Below are 17394 nucleotides of genomic sequence, written 5' to 3' on the forward strand. Positions count from 1 at the left end.
AGCTCGAATTTTCGAGAAACTGAACAATTTGGATTCGTTAGACGTGTTTTCATAGAAACAATATTATCATTTATTGTTTGTGTTAAATGGTCATTGGTTTCTCTCAATCTTCAATTTAAGAAGATTAATATGATATACAAATAGTCTTTTGAAGGTATTACAACTGAACAGGCATATAACACATCAATTAAGTCTCCTGTGGTTCCGTGCCGCTGAAGCTTTATTATAGTTGAACTGATACATTTGATGCAATACACACAGTAGTCTTATTAATTGCAAATCCGCGCACAAAGCGACATACAAACGCAAATTAATCCTCGCCGTCAAAAGGGTTCCAACTACCCCTGCTCAGCAGATAATTTAGGATATGATCACCCCATTGCCGAATATTTCCGAACAAACATTTCGATGTATTTATTCTGGTGTTTATTTTGATGCGTAATATGTCGTGTTCCGCTTTGATGTCGTGAAATCGCTTCTGTTCTTTGTCAGCCGCTCAAGGATTTACATCTATTACTAAATTCATTTGACTCTCGATTTTATTGCCATCTATTTTGGTTATAGATTCCTTTGTAACGTTACAGGGGTTTGCGACTATGCGGCTTTGGTTAACGTCTGCAGAATTATTGCATATGGCTGGTTGGAGTTTGTTTGGCAGTATGAATGGTTCATTATGCGCGGGGATACTTTGAACGGGCCCGGAGTAATGTTTGCCGTGTAAACCATTGTTTATGATTGGGACAATTGTTTGTGCGCTATGTCAAAGGATGTGCACTTGTTTGTGTTGCGCGATGACATGAGAAAGTTCAAACAATGATAACAAAATAGATGCAACTGTTCGACGGGAGTTTAATTGTGTTCAGGGTCTTGTTGTTTTAGTGTATCTTTGTATTCTACATTACATAAGGGTAGTTTTTAATAAGATATAGAAAAATACTTTATAACTAGGTTAATTGGTTGACTTGAAATTGAAATGACGAAGTGAATGATCGTCATTATTCTTCTTTGGAGCTAATTAGCTATCCTTGTACGAAACAAAATTAAAACAAAAACCTACACCAAACTCAACAGCAATCATCTGCTCCAGTTATTCCAGATTTGCATTGCCGCGATGTTTTCACAAATAGTATCAAAAACATCGGGAAAAACTCTTCAAGTGGCGCTTCAAACCAAATAGCTCAATGGTAAGTGTTCCTTTGCAGTTAACTTTCTAGTGGGGTCTTGACTCGAAAGCTGTGTTCGTACTCAACTATTTTTTCTGCTTCGCCATTTTGTTACTGTTTCCCCTTTGCAATCGACTACCGCTTAATTTATCGCTTAAGTCGATCCGCTCGTCAGATTCAGAATTGTGTATTTTTTGTCTCTTCATTATCCATTTTGTATTTATTCTGTTTTTTGCTTGAACTCGCAGTGCCATTTTACTTAACATGCGCACTACTCAAATGCTATGTATAGTCATCGAATTATGAAAGATGTTAACAAAGCCAAAACGTAGATACATGTATTATCTCCAAATTTTGTAAGTAATAAAGTTGAAATCTAATAAAATTTTCAAAAAAAACCGTGTCCATACTACCGATTTATTATGTATTTTTTTTCAAATACATGTTCATTAACACGATGAGGGCACATTAACGCCTCGTGTTCAATATATCGCGTGTCCACAGCGCGTCGTGTCGACACTTCTACAAGCACCCTGTAGACAGATTTGTATGCAGTATTTTCAAGGCAATAATTTCCTTTTCGAACTCAGCGTTATATTTCAGAAATCATAATTGATGTAACATTGAAATTCCACTTCTATTTTCCTGAGTTTTCGGCCGTAACTAAATAACAATATGGAAGAAGTTATGTCAACTACATCAAACTATGGTAGGTTTTTTGCCTTGAATATCGTCTAAGAATGGAGCTTGTGCCTTATTACATTGCATCTAGATATGGTTCAATAACCAAACGGGAGATGACAGCCTGGCTTCAAGGACATTACCTAAAATCAGCTTCACTTCTTTCGAAGTATGAATTTTATCGGAATCATATCCCAAAATCAAAAGCTCAGCACCCCGTGACCTTATTTCATACCTATATCAATAACATCAACAATTAAGACGTATACAGCGCGACGGTCGGCGATTTTCGCTAAACAAGAGGCACTGATGAGTGTCCTATTGTGTCCCGTCCTTAGGTCACTGCGAACTGAATTGCGAGCGAAACGAACGAATTGAGAATGCACTGCAGTTACATGCCATTCACGTAAACGTAGTCCTTTTTAATTTCGTCGGTTGTTAGTTTCGGAGTTTGTTGATATAGCTATTGTTTAGTTTCTCTTTAATTATGGCATGTATTGCGCGATCTTTTAGTATATAATCTATAATAGCTGAAGTTTTGTTGAATGCGCTAATGAACCTATTAACTGATTTCGAATTGTTCACTTATAGGAAGCTACATTACTTCTGAATGTTATAGACTAATTTTAGACATGGGAATTATTATCCCGGAAAACTTTTCATGCGAGCAGAGCCGGGAACAAAAGCTAGTATATTATATCTTTACCTTTACATTTCTGATCAATAATTGATTTATCATGAGCTTTATGCTCCATGAGTAATGAAGTACGTATTATATTTTCATACAAGGAAGAAGATACATACATATCTGAAATCAAAACGCATATTTTGATCCTACCTAATTTTCCTAGACATAGAGTTTAAAATCAATACTAGATTTACTAAACACGAATCACATCGATTAAGTACCCTGTCTACTGAAGGAGGCAGTACCCTTGAAAGACAATAGCATGTGTTGAGGGACAAAGGACGTCGCCGGTGATTAGAGCATTGTTCATGCCGTATTAACAGCATTGTTTGCGGTATAATCATAATGTCTCATTACAAGGGCGTGAGGGAAGGTGATTGTGTGGAGCCGGACTTCGTGTATATATACCTACGTTTTTTTTATGGGGAAAATCCTCTTGGTACCCCTTTGTGGATCTGCAAGGTAGACGGAGTATGTCGCATTTATATTGACCAAAAACACCATGGCGGTCTACAGCAGCACTTTTAATGATTATTTTTAATACATTTTTAATTCGGGTGCTTAGAACTGATGAATGCAGTGTGAGTGATGTCGGTTAAATAAAATTCGTTCCTTAACGGTTGCCAGAATTATACAGTCTTAATGTATGGTAACCAGAAAATTAGCTGAACAAATTTAAAAAATCCAGTCTCCCACATCCTTTAATTTAATTGAAACATTTTGTTTTTTAGGTGAAGTGAAATAAATGCTCTTTATTTTATAGTAGCTTTTCCCCACGGCTTCGTACGTGTGATAAAGATTGACCAGCATAAACATTTTTCCGGCATAAGAAGTAGCCTAAAGCACTAGTATAGCTGCCCATTAGTGAAAGAATTTTGAAAATCAGTTCAGTAATTCCAGAGATTAGCCCTACAAAACTACAAACCCACAAGCATTTCCTCTTCATATTACTGAATAAAAAAATGCTAAGAACATAAAAGTGTACAGACGATTAAAAATTTTGAATTTATTCAGCTACTTATGTGGATTGTACTATCGTTAGCTAATTCTAGAACGTCATTCGATATTGGCCACCAAAATATTTTTCATCAATTGCAGATCGGTCGCTATTAATATCTAAATCGAATACGAAATATATCCAGTCCACACACCGTTAAAACATAGCTCTCAAAAATAGTGATAGCCAATTTCTAATTTGTTTTGTTGTTCGCTCAAAACACAGGAATGAGTAGAAAACTTCCGTTCACTCACTACTGTAATAACACCTGTATTAACGTATAACCTTGTCTATATTCGACAGTATCGAAACGTGTAAAAAAATATATAAAGTCTGTCTCCGTGTCACTGTGCCGGGCGCCCACTTGGCTCGCGTTGTCGCGCACCCAATGGGTAATTTCCCCTATTGTCAGTCACAAGAAAATATTCCACGATGTCGTCTAACATCCGACCGCTGGAAGCGATTCCAATAAGTTTAAATTTGGAATTCCTTTTTTTTTATAAACTAAAGAACTATATTATTCAGTCAAATATAATGTTAACATACATAAACCTTGAAACTTATAATCTGCGTTTACAATAATTTCATCAAACAGCATCATTCGTTACCGTCTATTTAAGTATAAACGGGACAAATAAAAAATAAAGCTTAGAAATTGTATTTATTGTGCCATAAAGCACTTAGGAATAAGAAATAATACTGGCCAGTAACCATCCGCTAAAGATCAAAGGGTTCGATCTCAGAGTGGTGGAATGATCATCGCATCGTACATTGTGCGTGACAAATTATTTAAAAATGGCGCCGATGTTTTGACGTGGGCCCGTGTTTATATACATACAGCCACTCGTACAATAAACATGTCTTAACACTTTCTTGTTATATAATATTTACGATTGTTTACAGTAATTTTGGTATAACTTGCCTTTTTTTAGATGCCAGTGTTTTCTTTGTGGTGTGTGAAAATATGTTAATTGAAAGGAAATTACGAGGGAGCATTGATCGTTTCAGCTGACGCATCATATTTTCTGAGAATATAAGTGCATTGAAACAAATGCAATCAAATAAACGATATTGTATGCGATTCAGCGAATATTTTCCCTAAAATATAGGATACGTAAGAAGTGGAACGAATATAATTTGAGTAAGAAAAATGAACAATGATGACGATTCCGAGAATTTAAAATGTACGTTTTTGAGTTAAATTAAGGAAATCCGGCTTCTAAGGCGCCGGTGGTTGAAATGATTTATAATCCAACTTGTATCATTGCTTGCAATAAAACAAAATCTATTAGACACAGAATATCTACGGAAAACGAGCAAGGGATGCAATATCGTGTCTATTTTTTCGCAATTAAAAAATCACATCCCAAAAAAACTCTATTTATTTTCAAAGTAGTAAACTTATAACGCCATAGCAAATAAAAGTGACACATCCAGCAGTGCTTTGTATCCGCGCACATTTGTTAGTATGTAGGATTTTCTTGTAATTCTCTCGATAATTTCCCCCGTTTCGCTCAATAGAGGCCAATTGTGTAAATGTTGTGCTGTTTTGACGTTTCCATTTTGCTTTACTCGTGTTTTTGCAATACCTTTTATACTAAAGAATACGGCTTGATTGTAATGGCTAATCATTATGTGATTGTTGATTGTAAAGAAATTGTTATTGTGAAATGTTTGTATGGTTGTTTTGGATGAGTTTAGATTTTTTAAATCGTGGCGTATTTTTGCAGTATTGTTTGAATTGATTTACGTGGTTTTTGATCTTACACATAAGTGACGTGTACGATGCGGTTAAGTTTTTGGATATCTAAAAATCCAAAGCAATTTTCCAACCTCCTTGATATTTGTAGGTCATTAAATCTACTTCGCAGACTGATTTACGTAATTTTATAAATTTAGATCAGAAATATTCATCCTGAAATTTGAAAAATATTTTAAAACGTCCGCTCCGACCTTTAGTTGAAACACAGGAGCATTCCAAGGTGAAATAACTACGCAATAGAAAATGGACCGACAAACCTAATTTGCAGACAGGCGTTGAAATGTTATTTCCATTTCATTGTGAATAAACTTATTATTAACATAGAAATAATTCACTTACAGGCTCGGGAGAGCAATTTTCAACGGAGGTGGATTTTTCTTTGGCAAAAGAAAATGTTTTTCTCGTTCCTCATTCAATTACAGACGCTTCACAATATTTTCTATTTAATTTTTATTTTTCATTGTGCCGCCGGAGCGGGGAAGTGCTTTATTCGCTTATTTCATTTGAACGTTCTTGTTCTGTTTAAATATTTCTGTTTTGTATCGAGGGAATCTGAAGGTGGTAAAATTCTAGCTAATTTTACCTATTATGCCAGTTACAATTCTGCGTACATTTTTGTCAAATATTTGTTGATTTGGTACCTCTACGCCTTGGTATGTTTTGTAACACCTTCAGATTGACATTGACTTGAAAATTTTCCCTTGTATCGTATTATTTAAAATTACTTCAAATTTTTGCTGTTCTGGTTTTTGCAACCGACTTCCTTATACTATCATACAATCCCATGGATCTCGTTCCCCAACTTCCCCCCTAAATTATCAGGATCATGGACTTTTGATCACAAGTGGTAATACAGTTCTAATAAGGTTAATAGGACATCATGCTGATATTAATAGGAATAATGATATCTATAAACCAATAGATTCCAATTACTTGACCAGGTCATTCAAATATAACCAATTCAAACTAAAATGCCTCTAAATTCATTTAGCATGTTAGTTGACCGGAACTTGTATCAGAGTGATCGAAGAAGGTATCTTAGGAGAGGTTGCAATTTCCTTCAACTAATAGATTTGCTAGACGTTCGTTACGATTACTTAGCGTTCGTTTAATTAACCGGACGTGATGGTGTCGTGTTATCTTGGAAGGTACTCTCAGAGGATGAACAGGCGATGAATTATTATAAAATCTCTTATCTCTTAGGATTAATGTCCTTTATTGCTTCTGAAGGTAGACGAGCCGACGGTCTACCTGATGGTAAGTGGTCACCGTCGCCCAGCAGTCAGCAATCCAGATCTAGATGGCTTTGTAATTAGAAGTTCTAGGTGTTGCTAATGTTTCTCACATAATAGGACGGTGTATTCACGGCGAAAAAGCGGGTGTACCAGTTAGGCCTTTACCGTCCTCTTCAGGAATAAAAAGCGTAAGTATGTCTGTATGCTCTATTACTTAGGATCTCTTATCAGTAAGTCACAATACACTTACTGGAATCGAATTAGTAATATTTACAATTAATGTATGAACTATTAATTCAAGAATGAAGAGTCAATAATCCCCACTAATTAACATCTTTAAGCCGATAAAACAACAATTTCAAAACACACAATACTCTCCTATCAAACACAGTTACGAATCAAAACGGCATAACAATTTGATAGTAGCAATCGTTTCCACTAATTATCCCACTGCGCTAAGGGTGCGAAGATTGTGGAAAACAATTTGAACCCAATTTAGTGGCACATTGTTCGCGCCCTAGGGGCTGGTAATCCGACGCTTTCACTAACCTTTGGATTTTGATAGGTTTGGTGATGAATTTTTACACACACTCACGCCTTTATCATCAAAGGGGTAGGTAGGGGTGCAATTGGTACACTTTGGACCGTATGTATTCCGTCCCATGATGTGATGGGGTGAGCCTATAACCATATCGGGCTGTTACTGATTAGAAAAACTTAATAGCCTTTTTCGACCCGGGATCGAATCTGAAACTACAGCACTACAATACCGTGATACAACTAATCTACCAAGGCAGATACAGAGAATTATGATGATAATATGTTGATTAATAATATTATAAAACTCACGCGAAACATTAAATTAGTCGATAGCAACACGGTTTTACTCACGTATGTATAAGTTGGAATCGGCGACCAGTTTCAACCAATTAAGTAGGTCGTCATTAGGTTGTACCTGGTCGACAATTCCGACTACGTATACGTGAGTAACATCGTGTTGCTATCGACTAATGTTGATTGATATTGACTCTGACAGTGATATTGCCTGGAACGTTGTATGGTGTTACCATGCTGGATTGCATTGTTCGTACCTCTTAGACATCGTAAGGGCGTGACATGGCTGTGTTACGCTAGCTTCTTGATTTTACCGTGGAATGGTCTTCTGTATGCCAATTTCAATTGTCATGAACGCGATGTGGTGCGTAGAGAGATTGTTATGAACTGTCAAAACAATGTATGGTGTAGGGAGTCAGGTACCAGGTGTTAAGTCTTCTAATGATCAGTCATTATGAGAGTAGTCATACCCTGACTGCCTTTCATGCTATACAGAAATGCTTGCACATTCCTGCTTGTGCACTTTTCGAAATATTCTTTCGGATACGAATTTTCGTAGTAATCGAGTTTTGCACTAAAATTTAACCTGATTGTAATCATATTTTTTAATTAATAATGCGAGATAGTCTCGGATGGTGTATTACTTATATTAAATATTTTAGTGTGGGTTAGTTAGGAAAAATTGTGCCCTCAGTTACAAATTAATGATGTCTTTTATTTAACACCTTTAAACATACTTATAAAATATGTATTTAAGTTTAAATAATAATCGAGTAAGGCAGAATAAAGTATGAATACTGGAAGCAACTAAATAAACCCAAACATCTAGAACGCAAAATCTAAATTAATATTTCCAGCATTACAACATCAAACTAATTCCACGCGATTGTGAAACGATAACAAAGTTGACAAGAAACATTTCCGCTCCAAAATATTGACCTGTCAGATTTCCCGCCAAGCCGCCATATTGTTTGCACGGCGTGACGTCATTGTTCATGCAGTCAAAAGGAAATTAATAATCACAATCGACAAACCTCTTTGGAGTGCAAACGAATCTTATTACCTTGGAGTAAGGTGGTGTATTGCGTAACGATTAAGTCAAGGAACAAAACTATTGAGGGATAGTGACGTGAATGCAATCGGAAAATCGATTTGAAGATTTGTTGTTGTGTGACAAGGGTGTTAATAGATTTATGGGATTGGCTTTCGAGAATGAATTTGGATGTTTATGATGTAAATTGGTTATTTATTTTTGAGTACCTATTCGATTAAGCCAAATAGGTCATTTTGAATTGCATTACTAAACGAAACTTAGTTGTTTTTACCTCTGCTAACATAATGCCAAAATTCATGCTGGAAAAACAAATAATCCAATAATCAAAAATGAAAATAGTTTTATTTCTATGCTTAACATTGGCGTAAACATAAGAAATATTTTATATTATTCCCATAAAACATTACTGATTTTTAGAATTTTCCATTTAACACAACCATGTATTCTAATTGATTTTAATTCGCATCGCACCATGTTAATATCGATTCCTATCAAAACGAGAACAATTGAAATCAAAATATACGTTTGGCTCAAAGCAGCAACAATTTCTCTATTGCCGTATCAGGCACTCTGTCACCGCTTGGCTGTCGGCAGCTCTGATAAATTGGTTTAGCAATGAGCTACTAACCATAGAGCACGCATTTTGTATACCTGTTTCAAAAGTGAACTTATTAACTAGTTTACTTGTATTTTATATTCGCCAACATAGCGACCACTGTACATAAGGTGTTGTCATAGTGGACCACGTGTGTCGCGTTCCGGGATCAACCTGTATATATTCCAACAGGCCGGCATAATTGTGTCGACTGTCGAGAAGTAATCATCTCTCGTCAGTCGACATTCTATTGAAACCCTAAACCACTTACCATCAGGTATAAAAAAACTCACGCACTGCAGTCCTTAAAGAGATAGAGATGAAACAGTAAATATAGTCTGATGATTATAAAAATTACATAGAGAATTGAAGTTGCCAAGATTCCAGTGTTCGTTAAGACACTAGTGTTCATTTGCCGTGGTTTTCTTTGTTAATAAAGCTGTAATAACAGAGTAATGGCTGGCGTTCGTAATTAGTAGTATTTAGTCATAAAAAATGTACATGTAAGTATTTTTTTTCCTATAGCATAGTCTTGTCCACCACCTGTATGGCGAAAATGAATAATTCGTACTTTTTTTTAGTAAAATCATTTTAATACGCCGCCTCTATACATTCGTAGTTAATTAACAGTCAATCAAGCCATCTAGAACTTTACTAAATCTGGACTACTACATTTTAGCAGCCCTTTTGTAACTTGTAAAGTCAAACCCGAATATATAAGTTCGTCTTTATGTGTACTTTAAAAAAGAACATTCTAAAAAAGGTTTGTTGTATCACTACATAGTATACACTACATAGCTTTCTCTGTCCCTATGTCCCTTTGTATGCTTAAATCTTTAAAACTACGCAACGGATTTTGATGCATTTTTTTTAATAGATAGAGTGATTCAAAAGGAAGGTTTATATGTATAATAACATCAATTAAATAGTGGAGAAATACTAATATTTTGTTATTTTATACCCGTGCGAAGCCAGAGCGGGCCACTACGTTTTTATATACAGCGTTCACAGTTTCTCTGTAGTGTATTCAGTATCAGCATTGCACCCTTGCGAAGCCGGGGCGGGTCGCTAGTTTCATATAAAGAATATATATTTTTTAATTAAATATGACGTTAATGGATTGATATATTTAGGCGATTTTCACTTAAAGAAACCAAAAAGAATTACTTTATTTATAAAGAAAAAAGTACCACTTTTCTAAAAGCGTGTTGGTAATTTGCGGATTTCAGCTATTATTGATGCTGACTGTACTATAAATATGAAAATGACAAGTCTGGGTTCGTAACTGCGGTGTTCCGTCACCGTCTACAGGGAGCATAATGCAATCTAACGTCACTGTGTCAGCGGAACTTTCAATATTGATTGTCTTTTAAGGGCAAACCCTTGTCTGCAAAGTGAACTGGAATTTATTTCTGAACACAGAGGTTTGAGCTTTGTTTGCCTTAGAAATTTCTAGTTCAAAATTAAATAAAATTTTTAAATCATATTAACAATTAAAATTTGTGAGCGTTGCTATTGATAGGAATTATTTTTCTGTTTTAACTAATTGATTTAAAAGGCAATGGCCAAAATACAATTCATGTGTTCAATATATGCTTTCAATTGTCTTGAAATACGTTACTTTAATAAATCATATCTTGACCTATCATAAAATAAATTATACTTACAATTATAACCACTATAAATATACACATAATTAACATTAAAACTAAAAACCAACCAACCCAAAATAACTTCGCAGACGAAACAAACAATGTTCTCCAATCAGATATCAAAATTAAAATAAACACAGATAATCAAGTCAATCAGTAAGTACATAAGACAAACAGAGATCAAAGCGAAACATTAGAGGAGTTTTGTTAGCTCAGCCAATGAGATGTCGCGGTGTCTAAGATTTTGATTCTGGTTTCGTTCATCGTTAACCCAACTGGCAAGGCTATTCTGTTGAATATTTCAAGTGTTTCATGTTTCTCTGCATGAATTTACTTTTGGAAAGGTTATTTAGAAGTTTTGGTTTCTGATGTACATGATACTGATGTTTAAAAACAAGTAATTATAGAATTATCGATAATATTGAGAGTAGTGAATATACTGAGGAATAAAAAATCGATACACCTAATTCTAATATCGATATCTAATTAAAACTCAAGAATATAATTTAAATTTGGAATTACATTAAAACCAAACGCAACGTATCAAAACAAGACGGTAACACGATGTTTGGTGATCTTATACACTACAGCGGACACCTTCAGTCCAACGGAGGCAGCGGTGCAATTAGTACAATTAGTTGAGCCCAATTAGGTGCTTTAACGAAGCTAGTTCGGCAACTAGTCACAGTCGACAAATACGTTTGACCCGGCAATCTGATCAAACAGCGATACTGTTTAAATGTTCTTATTTGTATATGTAGTTACAATAATGATGTCGCTCAGTACGAGGCGCTTAGGTTTGTTAATGTGGGAGTTGATTGCGTCGTATCTTTGTAATAAGGGTTGAGGAAACTTAGATTTGGGTTTCAAAAAAGTTTAACTCGATTTTTAAATTCGACTAATACGTGCAAAGGTGAAAAACAGTATTTTATTTTTAAAATGTTCTACCCGATTATTTGACTAAGAGTCAAAGTTACTTAACGAAAATCTTGGGAGCCTAATTATGCGATTGAATTTCACTTCTCAGTCATTATTTCAATATTTTATGATTAGGTACCAAATATAATATGCATAACTGCTACAACCTCCCTTTGTCAACAGAAACATGTCATCTAAAAGAAAGTCGCCACCGTCGAAATTGCAAGAAGGAGCCGCCGACAACGAGAAAGCCGAAGCCGGTCCTGCCAACCTGGAGTTCGCTGACCACCACGAGTCAGACTCCGAGCAGCACTACTACAAGTTCTCGCCGAGCTCCTCAACCCGAAGCTCTATCAGCGAAGACGATCATTGCGACGACGAAAGACCCTCGAAGAAGCAACGGTTCGAGCAAACGTCAGACATGACAAACAACCTTCTAGTCCCATCGTCCTTCCTCACGCTGCACCAGAACGATCTCCAGGCGAGAAGACGTGGATCGTCGGAATGCAGCAGCCCAGGCGCTGAGGCTAAGGTGTTGGGGCTCTGTAATAATAACAACTCATTGTTGAACCACAACAGCGCTTTGTCGCTGGCGCCGCCGCACAAGCGGTCGATGGACGACGTCCTCAAGAGATTAACTTCGAAGATGAATAACAGTACGATTAAGGAGGAGAAGAGGCCGACTCCCTCGACGACGCCGGTGAAGCAAAACAAGTAAGTGTCATCCTAATTAGGTATTTTTCACAACTGCTGAACATAGGCTTGTATAAAGACTTCCAAGTCGACCTGTTAGAAGCGTCTTGCATCGAACGACTTACAGTGATGTGCAGGTGAATCATTCCCCACGTATTTAACCCCATATATAATTCGCAGTCCTGAACTAAAATGACTTAACAGAAAAAAGACGATTAGTGAGAAACGAATAAAAAAGATTTGAAAACAATATAGAATGCAGTGAATATAATTTTGTCTTTTCTTATCATAGGGTTATAGATCGTGCTCTGGAAGGTCGTTTTTTTTTAACTTTAAATCAGAAAATATATAATTTTTTTAGTTTGAGTACGTTTAATCTTGCTTTAACTATTTATTTGTCATTTAAGTCGCAAAAATACTAAACACAAAACACTGCCATGAAAATTAAAATGAGAATTCCCTTACATCATATTGATTGAATCTCCGAAAACCCCACAAGTCTGATTAATGACATCTAACAGAAGTCTAAACACATTTATCTTAATTAGTTAGGTGTGTGCGTATTGCAATTAGTCTATTGCCTAACAACTGCTAGATGTTTCCGTTATCTAGCAATAATATAATGTTTTGTTTCATTATGTTTACATACGGAAGTCGTTACTGTCGATAACTGTCTTATTATGAGAGTTATAGTTATCGCTGTTTACATAGCGTATTTTTTAGATACAAGTCCGGCTTTCGTTGTAGGTGTAGGAAATTGAAATTTATTTGTAGGTGCTGTGAGATCTTTTTTGAATATAATGAATAATAGTCACATTTTAATCATTGCTAGATATAGGCCCCTCCCAAAGTAAGCTCTGAACCTGATCTTGACTATTTCCCCTACAGATACAAACATAATCTTATATTAAATGCGATTATCTTATTTGGATATGAGCAAATATAACAAATAATTCAATATGAGACATAACGGAATCTTGTATAATAGATTTCAAGAATTAGAAACTACGATAAATTTTCGCACGACACTATTAACCTTTAATATTTTGCGAATAACAATGAAAACTAAAAACCTTTAATAACAAACAAAAAGTAGTTACTGCCTTTTTATTATATTGCAACGTAGTTATTACAATAATGTGTTATGACATTTGCTATGCGTATAAAGAAACAAGAACATAATAAAAAATAAACTTAGCACTAAAAAGAGTGCAATACACATACACATCATCACGCATTTATTCCCGAAGGCGTATGCAGACGCGCAACCAAGGCACCCACTTTTCGCCAAACGTGTTCCGTCCCATGATGGCATAGGGAGCGAGCCTATCGCCATATCGGGTTCAAATTCCAGACTCCGGGCTGATACTGAGCTGAAAAGCCCAAATATCACTGCCCGACCCGGGATTCGAACGCAGGACCTCAGAGCGCTGTCGTACCAAGCATACAACTACGCCACATCGTCCACTAATATGTAACTACTTATTTATTCCAAACAATGAATCTATAAATTATAAAATTTAATTACCAAGTTGCAGCACTAAATATCTAGACTAGTGACCATGGTCGTTCAGAATTTAATTGGTCGTATTATGCCTCATTAAAAACAATGTTAGAGGGACCACCGCGGCACCACTATAAAAGTGTTAAATGGTCGCCTTAACTAGTCTTTTATAGATTATTTAGCTTTTTATGTCATTTGTCCACGGTAGTTTGTCGTAAAGCATGCGCACTCTTGTTGTTTTGGTGCCACTGTTGTAAGAGTTCTTTGAAGGTTCCTCAGTCTTGATGTACGGGGTCGTTTTATTATTCTATTGATAAATGAAACCACGTTACCATAAGTTATTGTAACCATCGCTGTAAAATAAAAAGTGTCAATTTGTAAAATAAGTATATAAATGCCATAAAGCCACTACTTCCACACGAACTGAATTTATCAGAGCAATATCATTCAGTAAGAAATACACCACCTGACTTTTTTACCATGGGAGCAAATTACCTAGACAAAGTAACCAATATGTTCATCCAGTACATACCCAATCTAAAACATTTATAATTTTGATTGCAACACCTTTCTTGTTAGCTTTATAAAGCTACATATCTATAATAGGTAAAGCCAACGAATATATTTCCATAGCTATTATGTTTTATGCGGTTTTGAGTGCGGACAGTTAATTATTTACTGCCTATAATGTTGAGTTAACTGTTTGGAATAACTACACGTGGTTTTGTGGTATATGTAGGTGTGACAGAAGTGTTCGCATAGTATATGTAAAATTCAATGAACTGCTGTTTCTATGGACAAATTACTAAGTTAAATGTTAGTTTATATTTGTTTGCTTATTGCATAGATTTGGGTAATGTACAGACAAATGTAGTCTCATATTATTATTATCACAAGCATTAATAGAAATATCCACATTTTTATTTCTGAGAAAGTACTACTACACGGGCGAAACCGCGAAATTAATGAAGTGTAAAATAAAAATTCTTGACTTCTCATAATTATTGATGACTACGCAGACGAATTTCTGATAATGGAAAAATTATTGTTATTTTTTTACAACGTACAACTGTCTGCACTTACTCGGAATCGGAAACCTCGCGATAAATGTGATCTGTCGGTTTTGACGTTGATAAGGTGCAAATTACCTTGGCCGGTTCCTTAAATCTTCGAGTCAATGTCCACATCAACGTTGTATTTTTTCTTGGTAAGTCGATATGCTAGCACGTGTAGTCATTGCAAATTTGCATTATATATTAAAATGTATATTTAATAATATACGTTTCCATCAAAATTTTGCTAAAATCTCTGTTGCTGATAGCTCCGACGAATCATGGGTCATGCGGTGTATATCCAATAAGATTGGCATAATTATAGCGTTAATTTTACCATCAGTGCATTGTAGTTACTTTACTAGAAAAGAAAATAATCGGTATGCCAATTTAAACACATTTTAAAATATAATAATCAAGTAACGTAGCGAATAATTAGTTCCATTTCTTTCCCCATTTTTATGCAAACGAAATTAAACTCTATAGGCGTGTTGGCACGTTTTAACTCCGAGTTAATTGCGATACACGCCGGGTTATTGTTGGCATAATGAGCCGCTGAAACAACAGCCAATTACGATCTAGTCCAACCCCCGGAATAGTATAACATGACAGTAATGCTCGGTAAATTTAAATTAAACTGGCAAATGTCAATCTGAGTGCGAAATACGATCGTGTGTTATAAGCTTAATATTTTTATGTGGAATTTTGAAAGCATTTCATAATAATAGGATTTAAAATAGTTGTTTACTAGAACGGTGATTCTTTTTTCAAAAAAAATATTCAGCCAGAGTTTTTGAATATAAAATGGCGACCGAGATGCTGTCCATGTTCTATTTTTAAAAACATTTTTGCAAAAGTTTATTAAATATCACTTACAGAAAAGAGTTTATGCAAAAAAGTTCTTTAGTAGAGGTTTGAGTGATGCAGGAATAAAATCCAGAAATCGGTGAACCACGCGAATTGCTAGAAGACTAAATATTCATTCAAAATATGCCATTTAAACATGAAATAAAATTGTAATTTCTAAGAATCACTCATTAAACAATTAATTCTGTTTTATCTATGCATTTTTTCCGCAAAATCGCATTACGATTTTGAGCACTTAAAAATCCATTACCACAAACTTTACTTCTATACATGTAATGATATGTAAGTAGCATAATAAAGTCAATTAACCCACCAAATTCTAGTGTTATTGACCCCAAACGATCGTTTAACTCTTAACATTTCTAAAATACGATATCTCAGATGAGAATGACTTACCAATCAAGTTTTTTATTAGTATTTCTATGTATAATTGTTGGTGTATGTAATTAACGTGATAACCCGAATAGAATTTAATTTATAATGCCAGTCTGTAGACGATCTATCGACCAGTTTAAGTTGAGCTTTAACGGTTATACGCTTTTATTTCTGACGATATTGTATGATGTTGAAAATTGACCATTTGATTGTAATTTATAGAATAACGTCAGAGATGTCAGTGTTATGGAATAGAGTTGTGTTTCAAATTTATCGCTAAAAGTATTCTTTTCTCACGGTTTTATAGTATACACATAAAAAAAAAACAACAAAAAATATATTGACAGCATCGTCTGACGTATAAAATTCAATAAATATAAAGAAAAAATACTCGTGATCGCTATGTAAGAACTATTTTGAACGGTTGCATCATATGTTTTAGAAGATTTCCTAATTTGCATAATTTTCTCTAAACCTGTCCGACGGCCTTGCTAACTGAAGAACCTTGCGTGACATTTGATATCTGCATTTTTACGATACGGAACTACATTATTTATGGCTTTTAAAAAAATAACACGCTGTATAATTAATAAAAAAAACAAATATGTCGACTATCCGGAAACGTAGTATCATCAATCGTGTATAGATAAGCATGTAATATGGACTTTAACATTGATATCGGGAAAGAAATTACGTCCTTATATAGCGTGATATCTTTCTCATTGAATCCGTGAAAATCATCGTTTTACGTAATGTCAAACCTGAGGGGTCAAGCTACACTGGTCACCTATACAATAAGTTTAGATACAGATAACTCAATAATAGGCGTTAATTGCAGAGGTTAAGGCAGTGTCACGTTCGATCCGTGTCAATATTTGTATTTATGTACCGGCGGTATCTATCCAATAAATTAATAGTATTGTCGAACAATGTCATAACAATTATTGTATTTGCGGATGTTGGTTGCTGGTTGCTACAATGTTGTTATGTTATTGAATTAAAATTATTTGTACGTCATATTTGGGTTTTGTTTACTAAATGCAAAATGTTAGTTATTTTAGTTGATTTTATCAGTTCTTTATTAATCTAGTAAGAGCTTCGACTATTCTTTCTATATTTTAATTCAACTAATATAAATCGCAAGGCAATGATTGTTTCTAAGATGTCTAAATAAGAAATTGTTCAAAACCCATCGATTTAAACAACAATCAACACCAAAACGCCTAAACAAAACTCTTTTAGTTAAGACGTCACGTTTTGGATGTATTAAGACGAATGGTGGCCATTGTCCCTCGGGCGTTGGACTAATTAAACTCCATAATCA

The 17394-nt window shown here is 35.0% G+C and overlaps 1 protein-coding gene across 2 annotated transcripts in view; it reads left to right on the top strand.

Moving 5' to 3' along the window:
- LOC115442973 (transcription factor Sox-5) overlaps positions 1-17394 on the top strand; it is a 182585-nt gene that overhangs the window by 84378 nt on the left and 80813 nt on the right. For both annotated transcript variants that reach the window (XM_030168325.2, XM_030168261.2), the window contains exon 2: positions 11763-12293. In XM_030168325.2, the coding sequence (XP_030024185.1) occupies positions 11767-12293 (527 nt within the window). In that variant the 5' untranslated portion in view covers positions 11763-11766. The remainder of the gene's footprint in view (positions 1-11762; positions 12294-17394) is intronic.

Source organism: Manduca sexta, chromosome 7 (genome assembly GCF_014839805.1).
Source record: "Manduca sexta isolate Smith_Timp_Sample1 chromosome 7, JHU_Msex_v1.0, whole genome shotgun sequence".
Taxonomy (NCBI): Eukaryota; Metazoa; Arthropoda; class Insecta; order Lepidoptera; family Sphingidae; genus Manduca; species Manduca sexta.